This window comes from Thalia democratica, chromosome 6 (genome assembly GCF_965202585.1).
Source record: "Thalia democratica chromosome 6, ktThaDemo2.hap1.1, whole genome shotgun sequence".
In the NCBI taxonomy this organism is placed as follows: Eukaryota; Metazoa; Chordata; class Thaliacea; order Salpida; family Salpidae; genus Thalia; species Thalia democratica.
In genome coordinates, this window is record NC_139170.1 from 53,120,228 (window position 1) to 53,132,395 (window position 12,168).

Genomic DNA, 12,168 nt, shown 5'->3' on the forward strand with positions numbered 1-12,168 from the left:
CCATCCAAAAGCGAGTAGCCAAAATTGATTAAGCAATCGGCGTGCTGTGTGCAGCCAAGCGAAAAGGAGAAATTCTCACAGAGGAAAATGTGCGCTAAACACTCGAACACTCGCACACGAAAAGGTTTATTGAAGTTTTTTTTTTGTTCGAAGCGCAAGGCACTTCACAATTTAATTTTGTGCTGAAGCCTGGCAAAGTACAATAAGGCAGCTTGAAAATTTGCTTATTAAAATTGTAGATGAAAACTTGTTTCAAAGTTTTTTTTTCAAGAAATACCGCAAGTGTGTTGGCGTTTCATAATAATTTGTTTACTTTTTAGTAATTGCTAATTTCTTGGTAAATAAAGTTTTTTTCATTGAATAACAAACATTTATCAATTTTTATCAGCTTTTTTTTATTTTAGCCAACAGCATTAAATTAACCATTGCCAATTAACAATTAATAACACAAAATTACAGATTTTTTCTACTTCCTTAAAGTAATAAAATAAGAAAAAATGATCATTTTTGCTAATAACAGCCAATAAATTTGAACTTTTGTATGTAACAAACAGAACAAACAAAAAGTTTTTGATGACTATTTCGATATGTTATCGCTTGATATCGTTGTCATGATGCTTTTTTCTGCTGTTGTGACGTCATAGTTGAATAGCGGAAGCCGCTGACTTCAACACCTTATGAACAGCTTTAAGTGTATGCATATTTTTATTTAAATGTAAAGTTTTTTATATAGAAAGTTGTTTTGAGTAAATCAGTATGCTTTTCATTTGGTGAATTTTTTGTAACTTAACTTTTTTAAATTAGCTAATTGTCACTTTAAGCTTTTGTAAGCTTTTTAAGCTTTTAAAACCTTTTTAAGTAAAGTTAATGCACATATAAAGCAATATTTATTAAAAAATATTAGAATGAGTTTGTATTAAATTGTTTAGCTTTAAAATGATATGTTTGTTTTTTAAAAAAAAATACTTGTTTTTTTTAAATAAAATTTTAGTATCCATTTTTTATATGATTTATTTGATTTTTTTTGTTTTTTTATTAGGTAAATACAGAATTTGTTTTAAATATTTAGACTTTTTTGTAATAAATTTATTACACTTTCGGTTAGTTTAATAGCTTCATTTATTGTACTTTAAAAAAAAATATTAAATAAAAAACTAAATATTAACAAAAAAACAAAATATGAAGCTAAAAAAATATTTTGTTACTTTTAAGTTTAATCACTTGTGCTTTACTTAAAGACTCAAGGTCAGTGTAACATAAACTTAAACACAAAAAATTATTTTAAAGCTTTTAAAATTACAGCTGTACTTTGCTCTATTGCATAATTCAATGAATCATTTATTTCAAAGTCTTATGTAGTCAAAATCAAAGCTTTATTTTTATATTGAGCGATATTTGCTTCAAATTTTTGTTTCTGTTTAATTTTAACTTTTTGTTTACAACTTTTTTATGTAATACATATAAAGAAAAAAACTTAGCAAATAGAAACTATAATTTTTTTTAATAAATTGTATTAAGTTTGGAGTTTTTGCTAGTCTAAATGGTTAGTAGGCTGTTTAACCTTTAAATAATTGTTTTCAAAGCTTTAAAAAACCACATTTGTTTCATGGTTGAACTATTAACCTGTTAAAATTGTTTATGTTAAAAAAATAAAATTCTTCAACTCAAGTTTTTGCATAAAAGATATGCTGCTGAATGTGTTTTGTTTATCTATAAGTTTTCATTTGTTTTTTATTTTCTTCTAATTATGCATCAGTTTCGTAATTTTTTTTTTGCAAAATTAAAACATTTAAAAATAAAAATAACTCAGCAAAGCTTTTCGGCATTAGAAGTTTGAACATTAATCTTAAATAATTTAAAGTAAAACAATTTATCGAATTATCTATTACAAATAACTAACATATGTCCGCTTAAAATGCGCATACGTCAGTAAAATAAAATGTTTATAACAAATAAGCAGTATTTGAAGTTTAAATTAATTAAAACTCGCCCCTACGAATTCCTGCCAATAAACAGTCTGAATTTCGTTTGAATGTGTCTGCTGTGTCACATAAGATTAATTGCACACACATTTTGTGATATTAAAGCCTCTTTTTTCCAGAGAGAATTTTCTGTTTATTATGGATAAACAACTGCGACAATGCGAATGAAGCAGCTTGTGTTTTCCATTATACAGTGTTCATAATGATCCAATACATACAATAAAGACTTATTTATTGTTGTTAAGTTAATTAAATTCATTTTATAATTTTATAACAAAAAGTTAATTTTAGGTTTTTTAGCTGTGGCCAGTTCTTTTATTTATTTTTTTTGACTGTAGGAAAATTTTAAATATAAGTTTAAGTTAGGTTTTTTAAGTTCAGTTAAAGTTTTAGTATGCTTTTTAATTTGTTTTGTTTGTTGTTTTTAGTTTTTTCAAACTTAGATTAATAAAAGTTTTTTATTTTACTTTTAGTAGTAAATTTAACTTAAAAGGTAAGAGAAAAAATATTCTTATTATTTTAATCATTAACATTTGTTTAATGGATAAAGCTAGTTATATTTAAAAATAAATATATAATTCGTTTTTTAGCAAATTTTTTCCAAAAGTTATAAACTCTTTAAAAGATATGGTTGTCAATATATGTTAGGTAAGTTTTAAATTTAAATCACCATGCTAAAAAACGTCAGACAGATTTAATTATAGAAATAATTTAGTTTATTAAAGGTTGTAAAAATTTATGTGTTGTTAAAATGGCAAACAGTGGTTTTTTTTTTACTTCTTTTCCAAAACAACATTTGTTATAACAATCTATAAATAGACACACAAGAGTATTAAGTATAAAAGCATATGTAAAGATCGTCAAAACTTATTGGTATTTTAAACAGCTTTTAATCGTGTCTAGATAACCTAACTTCAAAAAGTTAAAAGAAAAGTTACTTTTAAAAATTTAATTATAATAAAACCGTTTATTTTTATATAACTTACAAATTATAATTGTTTTTAATTTGTATAAAATCAAGAAAACTTATAACCGTTTTACTTTTAAAAATTGACTTAATCCTTCAATGAAACTCAGCTTATAATTTCAAGCAGTGTAAATAGTAACTACAATTTTTTAAACAGTGTAAATAATACCTACAATAATTAAAACAAAGTAAACCATCTATAAAATGTTTTAAACAGTGTAAACACTTAATAATGGGAGGAAAGTCGTCTTGTTGCATCGAGCCTGAAGAGATGAGATCCCTGACAGAGGAGACGGGATTTTCTTCCAGGAAGCTCAACGAGTTGTACTTCAGATTCCAATCCCTGGATAACGGAGGAAAAGGATACTTGAACCGGGAAGACCTCATGAAAGTTGAAGGTTTTTTATTCAATTGTTATGAACTTTTGAAATACATGTGAAATTTTGCTTTACTTAAGACATATTTATGAAAATTTTTATAATTATGTATACTGCTAAGCTTGTTACATTTGAGACAATAAAAGAATAGTTTCAAAGATAAAAAATAATAAATGCAAACAATATTTCTTTTGTTTTAGCTTTTGATTTTCGTTAATGCTATAGATTTGTTTTTTAATTAGTTCTCAGCCTGCATGCTTCACGAAACCTCTTATTACTGCAAAACTACTTGAACTTTTAGCCTTTTGAAACTTATCAAAAATAATTTTAAAATTTTAACAAGTAATTATTATTAGTTTATTTTCATTAGGTTTTTAAACACCTAAGAACATGATAAGTAATTTCTGTATACTTTAAAAATAAAATTTACTTGTTAAGTTCAACTACGTTGATTGTGAAAAGTAAATATTTGTAAAAGTTTATTTATCTTTAAGATAACTTACTCGTTTAGATACTTTTTTAATTAAGTTTTTCTCTAGTATTGCCTACACTTTTATATACAAATACACGTGCAATAATATTCTTTATCAGTTTTTTAATTAAAGAGTGATAACTTGATACGTTATAACCTCAAGCTTGTTATGTATATAAGTTTTTGAACTATAAAACAACTTTTTGTAGCCTAGATTGACATTTTACATGTAAAATTGGTTTTTATGTATTGATAAAACACATAGACCTTTGTCATCAGTTTTTAGCTACAACGGTATAAAACTATATGCATTTTAGCTTGTAGTCACTTAAAAAAAATAATGTAAATGAAAAAAATATGGCTTTTAAGTAAAAACATAAATTAAAAACTTCAATTTAGAGGATTAACATTGAAAGTTGATACAAATTAATTATTTTACAAACAACCAGGACTCAGCATCAACCCGCTCGCCGACCGGATATCCGACTCGTTCTTCGACGGCAAACGCTCGTTGGACTTCCGAGGCTTTGTGACGTCACTGTCGACGTTTCAACCGGCGAGGAAGGGGAAGTACGAGATGAACGGGAGGGAGAGGAAGTTGAAGTTCTTGTTCTCCATGTACGACACCAACGGCAAGGGAGTCATCAGGAAGGAAAACGTGGTTGAGATTATCAGGTGAGTGTGACGTCATAGTTAGATAATATCAGATGTGATAAGTCATTATTGTGAAAAGATCAGGTGTAAAAGTATAATAATTTAATCACAAAAAAAGATAGGTTAGCTAAACTATTATTGTGTAATATAAAATAATTTTTCTTTAAGCCATTAGTTAAATAAGTCTTATCAGTACAATTAATCAATAAAAATAAAAATTAGATCGTAATTATTATGCATTTTTTTCGGTTTACTTTATTTACAATAAAACCCTGTTAACCCTAAATTTCACGTTTTGTAGTAATAAGCATAGAAAAGTAACTTTCAATCTAATAAAACATAATTAACCGTAAAAAACCACAATTTAAACATGCCACACACTTTTATTAACAACATAATATTTATCTAGTTTACTTTCTTTTTACTTTTATAGCCAATTTTTAAAGTTAAAAGCTAAGTTTAAACTAATTAACGGTTTTAAAGAACTTAAGAAACAAATTTAAACGTTTAAAAGTATCGTTTTGAAGTTATTTCTTAACTATTTTTCTGCCTACAAGCTACTTTACTGTTTAACCTTTTTTTTTATTAATTTTTATATATTTTGTTAAAGTTTAAGGCTAAACAGTATAAATTTTATTTAAAAGTAAATACATGTTAAAAGAATTTCCCAATAAAAACATCTTAACTTAATCATTAAAAAGACTAAGCATCAGAAAACAAACAGTAGTTTTTATTTAATTAGTATTACAAAACCAAACAGATTTATGATTAATAATCTATTGTAAGCTTATTCAATATTTCAGCTTTCATCGGTTGTAAAAGGTTAAAATCTCATATATAAAACTTATACGACTAAAATGTCTTTTTTTGGTAATCATATCAAAAATTATTTTGATTAAGCTTTTGAAAATATAAGAGCATTTTTAGTAATTTAAACAGATCTTTATGTAATAATTTATTAAGTTTAACAGAGAATTAATAGTCTTTCATATAAAAATGCGTTATCTTTAAGAAAATTATACTCCTAGTAAAAATTAATTTAATACATTTTGCTCTAATGTTGCCTAAACTTTAAGTATAAGTTCATTTCAATTACATCTGCAATAATATTATTTATCAAGCTCTTATCTTTATAATTGAAGTAATAGTATGATATGGTATAACCTCAAGTTTGTTGTATATAAATTTCAATTGTTGTATAAAAATTGAACTTTCAAACAACGTTTTTGTTTTTCAGTTTGACATTTTGACATGTAAAATAGGTTTTCATGTGTTCATAAAACAAATAAAACATGATATATTTAATAAAATGAAGTATTTATAGTAAGCAAAGATAGACAAAAAGATTTATTGAAGTTTCTTTTTTGTTTTTGGATAAATAATTTCTAACCATAGTTTTTTTTCTTAATGACTGTAATGTTTTGTATAAACCAAGTTTTTTTAACTATTTTGCTGCAAAAACCTTATGATAACAAACTTAAAACTTTGATCACAAACTGTTCTAGTCAAAAGTTATGCCAATATAAACTTATTTTAAATCTCCATTAATAAAACTACAAATATAAACTAAAATATACTAAAAAAAAGCTTATAACAAAATAAACTTTAGAATTGTTTTTTTTTTTTTTTTCTGATCAACATACTTGTTTAATACAGTATTTACAACATCTAAAAACTCAATTTACAAGCTTTTGTTTATTTATAATTTTTAAATAGCACAACATTAACTTTGAACATTAAATTAGATGTAGATTTCAACATAAACTCCTAGTTTAAGTTGTTATAGTTTAAAATATTAAAAATATAGCTATTGTAAACAAAACAAACTAAATTTGTGTATTTTGTTATTTTTGTCACTAACTTAAACTGCTAGTATTTAAAAAGACATGTTTATTTTAGTATAAATAGTCCAACTTATAAACAATAAAACATTATAAACTAAAACAAACCTCATATAGCTTTAAATTAGTATTAATAATTTTGGCATATAGAAATCAGTTATTTTTAAAATTGATAAAAAAAAAATTTGCACTTAAAAGATTTATGTAAAACTAAGATTCTGGTTCATAAGTGTGCCTTATTCATTATGGTCTAAAAACTACAATACTGTTATTAATTTAAATATATTGGTTCTTTGTGGAACCAAAAACTTAACATGTATTTTATTCTGAGTATGACAGTTTTATGTCATAAACCATTACAACTTGAAAAACGACAGGTTTTGAAAGTCATCATTATAAATAACCTAAAACAGGCTAAAAAACATGCAATTAACTTTTAATAGGTGAAACAACTACTTTCACATAACCAAAATCTTACAAATCACTTTTGAATACTTTAGCCACTTTCAAAACCAACAACTATGTTCATCTATGACAACTATTTCTCATAAATTTGTTAAAGTAACTTTAGTAGTTAGCTCCTCTTATTTATTTATGCCAATAATAAAGTTTTTTACACATGTACATGTTGTAAAGCACTTAAGCTTACTTTAATCAGTCTATCCTAAATCAATGACTCGTTAGATTCATGTGGTTCCTTAAATAAAAATGTTTATTTAACTTACTTAGTTTATTCATAAATTGTAGCAAGAAAATAATATATCAGTAGTTACTTGTTATTTAATTCAATTTGTTGTTGTAGAAATTAAAATACTTTTTTTTTCATTTTATATTGTGCTTTTTATCATTATTATTTTATATCTAAGTTATATTAACCCGCAGAATGATGGTGGGAGTCGACACGGATCAGGAGATGGTGAAGAATATGGCTGAGAGGATCATCCTGGATAGTTCCCCGTTGAGCAGGGAGATCACCTATGACGAGTTCAAAATGATCATGAATGACGTCACTATTGAAACGCAGATGAGCGTCAAATTCCAGACATGATATATGACGTCACAGCTTCCACACGTGATCTGTGATTTCATTTTTTGTGACGTAATAATCGTGATTACGTTAATATTTTTTATCTACCGATTACGTAATTGTTTTTTAAGAGCTCCTCGATTTGGTACATTGAGGAATTTCTTTTAATATTCTAGGTAATTTGTTTAGACTTGTTTTTGAAACTATTTATACCCGTAAAATATGCTAATAGTTTATACCTTTTTGTTTAAAAATTTTTTTTATTTAAATACTATATGCCGTTATTGTTAAACATTAATACTGTTTTTAAACCTAGAGTATAGACAAAATATACTTTTTACCCTTTTTATACTATATGTTTTGTAACTAATTTATAAGAGTTTATTTACTATTTAAGTATATATTTTACATAATTTTTAGCTCCTTTTATATGAATACTTTACTTTTTCTTAGATTATTTTCTAAACGATACATTTATACTTTTTGTCACAAACTTTTGTAATTCAAAGTTTCCTAAACATATCAGTTTGACTTTTGATTACAGTTGTACAAATTATCTTGTATACATAAACATCCAAAACTTTTATAACTCAATATTTATTACCGCGTACTTTTTTATCGACAATAAAGTTTTCCTTAACTGTTTTTACAAGAATTTTTCCCACATACAAAAAGCAAACCGTAGCAAAAGATTACAAGAAAAAGTTAATTTGGAAAATTTTCGTCGTTTACAAAATACCGCAACTTATAAATAATTAATTAGTTTTAATGGCAGTCAATTTGCCATGTAATGAGGAAAAAAAGTTGGATTATTGTTTTTTTTGTTGTTTTTAGAAGTTAATACATAAAAGCAGAACTTTGTTTAAACTAACTATGAATGAAATAACTGTTTAAATAGTATTTTTTTGTTTTTTGAATAACTCTCCTTGTTGATCTTAATAAATTTGTATACAAAAAAGTTGAAAATTTCAAACTTAAAATTTTTTCAATCTAGTTTCGAACATGAAGAGTATAAATTTTAATCATATCGCATAATAATTTTTGCATACTGTTGTTTTCTGTCTAATTTTGTGTATTAAAGGCGTTAACTTTTTAACATTTTAATTGAAATAAGAATGTTTTCGTGCTTTAACCTATCTTTTTGTCATTTTGAATTACTTTTTATCTATTTGTGGTTAAAGTATATTAACACCTAGCCTTGTTTGTAAAGAGGTTAAAATTGAGTTGATAAAAAATATTTACTTATTTTTATATGTATATTAAACCATAGTTTAAAGTGTCAAAGTTTTTTCTGTAATGATTAGAATAACAGTAAGAAAACTTTTTAAGCTCGGAAACAGTAAGCCAAAAAGGTATGCATAATAGCATGATATTGGTAGAATTCATATTTTATGCAAATTTAATTAAACTTGACTTTATCGGCTTCTAGCCAAAACTCGATATAACTATTTTGACCTCAACAATAAGCTTTTGTCATGTGAAAGTTTTCAGTTTTTATATTATTGACTCTTTATTAAAGGTTTCAATGTTTTTAGTTTTCTATTTTCTCTACGACTATTATCTATAAAAGATTCTATTAATGATGTTTGTAAGACTTTTCATACAGTATTTCTTACTTTTTTTTAAAAAGGTTCGTCTTTTTACTAATAGATATGATAAGTAAAAAACTTTAGACTGACGTGCCTATTAATATTGTAAAATTTCATAAAGTAAATATAATCTTAAACTTGTATAAAAAAAATATCGAAATTATACGGTCTGTAAATTTTTACATAACAGTATGTTAAAAGTATAACAAATTAGTTTTTTTAATTTTCACAAGATAAAGTGCTTAATAAGATGACTTCATTTCTTTAAAACCTGATGACACCTTGATTTTTTTAAAATCAGTTTAAAAAGGTTAATGTCTTTTTTTAAAAAATACATACAGTTTTTGAGCTATGATGAAAAATAAAAGTAAAACTAGTCATCAATTATAATTTAAACGTAATTAATTAGTTGTAAGTGTAGTTAAAATTAATTCAAACTCTTAAAACATTTTTTTTACTTTTACACAGTATCCACATGAAAGTATTGTATAATATTTAGTTAAATGTTCTACTTATGGAATAATTTTTAAGTTTTCAGTTTTTATTTGCACTAAATAAATCCAGATTCAAAACAAGTAGTTATTTCAAATTGTTACACTATTTTTCAATAACAAGGCTTGTTTGTTTAAAACTTAATTATTCAGCAAAAAAACAATACACAGTTGAAAGAAGCATGCAATTAACTGTATACATATTGTCAATAAAATTTATGCAGTAAATCCATAGCTGACAGGTTGGCTTAGCTTGAAGTTTTAACCAATTAATGTAGTATATCAACTTGATTTTTTGTTTTATTGACAAGTTATGTGTTTTAAAGAGCATTTACATTAACAATTATTTAATGATAAATACTGACTTAACTTTATTTAATTTATTAGGCAGTTTAAACAGCTGCTAAATAACGGCTAGGTTTGAATTTAAGCTTGTTTTGTTTTCAGTTAACAGTTTTAACTTGTTTAAGTATAAGTAAAAGATTATTTTTTAATAAATAAAATGCTCAAAAAAAAATGGTCTAAGTACTTTGGTGCACTGAAATACCTCTCAATCATGAAGTCGTACACCATATATATAGCTAGCTTAAGTATTTACAGTCTCAAACATTATATTTTATAAATTTAGCTTTTCTTTTGCTAAAGTTTTTTTTCTTGTTTATGAAATAAGACTAGTAAAAAGTGTTTATATATACTCTGATTCTATTAACATTAAAATGAAAGTATGTTTAGGGCATAAAAACGTGTTTTGTAGTTTGTTTAGTACTTGTCAATGAACACCTGGTAGAAGATAATTTAGTTATGTAAAATTTTAAAGCTAACCTAAAATCATATTCAACAACTTATAAAAACATTCTATACTTGAAAGAATTGTCACTAGTTTAAAATAAATAAATAAATACAGTCTAAGTACAAAAGGTAGCAGAAACTTATCTAATCGTATTTATTTTAAAAAGAATTAGTTTGACTACTACTAAAATCTACGAATCCTAAAACAACAATTTCTGAATTCTAGTTGTTCACAAAATCTTAATATAATTTCTAAACAAAACCATACAAAGTAAAAAATAACTGATTTAACGGTTTTCTATCTTACTAAAGTTAAGTAATTATAAATGTTTATAATTATTTTTAAAACAGCTTTAGTTATTTGAATTACTTTTGTTTTGTTTTTTTTACTTGTTTATAAAAAAATATTTAAAAAAAAGTTATTGTTAAAATATCAGGTGTGACATAATTATTGTATTATTATCAGGTGTGATACGTCATAACTATAAGTTGTCGGTAATGACATAATAAATAGAAATTATCAGGTTTGTTACGTCATAATTTTGTTAAAAGTAGAGAAATTTGTTAAATAGTTTCTGTGCTTAACCCCTGTATTATTTTTCAATTTACATAAAAGAATTTTTTGTTTTGTAGTTTTAAAATTTTAGTTTTTTAACCTTCTTTAGAAAGAGTGGTTAGCTAAGTTATAAAATTATAAAAGAATAAATATTTTTCTTGAAGAAATAATTCAGAAATTTAAAAAACTAGTCTAACCAGTAGAAATCAAAATATGATCGTAATTAGCACACTTATTAAAAGTAAAACCCTGATAATCTTGATAACCCCAAATTTCAAATTTTGTATTGATAAGCACAAAATAGTAACATTTAATTAAATAAAAAAGGTATAAATTTTAATCATAACGCAGAATATTTTTGACATATGGTTTATATTTACTTTTTATCTAGTACTGTGTATTAAAGGCGTTAACTTTTAATTTTTTAATTGACATAAGAATGTATTCGTGCTTAAACCTTACGTTTTTTTTACTTTTGAATACAATTTTATCTACTTGTGGTTAAAGAATATTAACGCGTTGTCTTGTTTGTGAAGGGATTAAATTGAAATTAATAAAAAATATTTACTAATTTCTGTATGTATATTGAACAATAACTTAAAATGTGAAAGCTACTTCTGTAATGGAGAAAATAACAATAAAAAAAAAACTTTTTAAATTCAAAAACAATATGTCAAAAAGATATGCATAATAGCAAAATAATGGCAGAATTCATATTTTATGCAAATTTAATTCAACTCGAATTTAACAGCATCCAGCCTAAACTCAATACTATAATTTGAACTAAAAATAAACTTTTATCATGCCTAAATTTTCAGCTTTTATTGTGTTTTTTTTTATTTAAGTTTTAAATGTATTTAGTTTTCTATTATTTCTATGAATATTATCTATGAATGTTTTAATTCAGTTCGTATCTTTTTAATGTATAATTTCATAGTTTATTGTTTAATGTGCTTTTTTTCTAAAAATGCTTGAATTAAAGTACCTACTAGTATTGTAAGTTTCAAATAACTTCTCATACATATTTTAATTTTAACAAAGGAATATCGAAGTTATACGGCCTGTAGACTCTTATATAATAATATATAAAAATTTTAACAGCATTGTCTTAGTTCTTTTGTAAGAATACTTATTTTGAGCATCATCTTTAAAGATCAATATAAAAAGGTTTGTGTTTTTTTAACTATTTATTGAAAGTTTTTTTAATCGTGATACAAAATAAAACTAATTCATATCATTATTGATAATTTAAATATTAATAATAATTTCTATACGTAGGTTAACTGTAAATAATTAGTTGTAAATATAATTAAAATGAGTATTTTGGTCTTAAGCATCGTATCTTGTCGTCAACTGTAAAAAAAATAAACTTAAAAATGTTTAAGTTTTCTTGTGCACAGTGTTTACATGACAAAGTTATATA

General features: G+C 24.3%; 1 protein-coding gene across 1 annotated transcript; it reads left to right on the forward strand.

The window, feature by feature from the left end:
* The first annotated feature begins 3,181 nt into the window (after nt 1-3,181).
* On the forward strand, nt 3,182-7,361 carry LOC145839231 (calcineurin B homologous protein 1-like). Its single transcript, XM_082946833.1, has 3 exons — nt 3,182-3,347; nt 4,248-4,473; nt 7,176-7,361. The coding sequence occupies exons 1-3, from the start codon at nt 3,182-3,184 to the stop codon at nt 7,339-7,341; spliced, it is 558 nt and encodes a 185-aa protein (XP_082802959.1). The 3' UTR covers nt 7,342-7,361.
* Nucleotides 7,362-12,168: the final 4,807 nt, after the last annotated feature.

What these genes read in the sequence shown, in the direction of transcription:
- LOC145839231 (XM_082946833.1), top strand. Translation starts at nt 3,182, where the DNA reads ATGGGAGGAAAGTCGTCTTGTTGCATCGAGCCTGAAGAGATGAGATCC. An exon ending in AGACCTCATGAAAGTTGAAG is followed by an intron (nt 3,348 to 4,247) that starts GTTTTTTATTCA and finishes ACAAACAACCAG; the next exon opens with GACTCAGCATCAACCCGCTC. An exon ending in AACGTGGTTGAGATTATCAG is followed by an intron (nt 4,474 to 7,175) that starts GTGAGTGTGACG and finishes ATTAACCCGCAG; the next exon opens with AATGATGGTGGGAGTCGACA.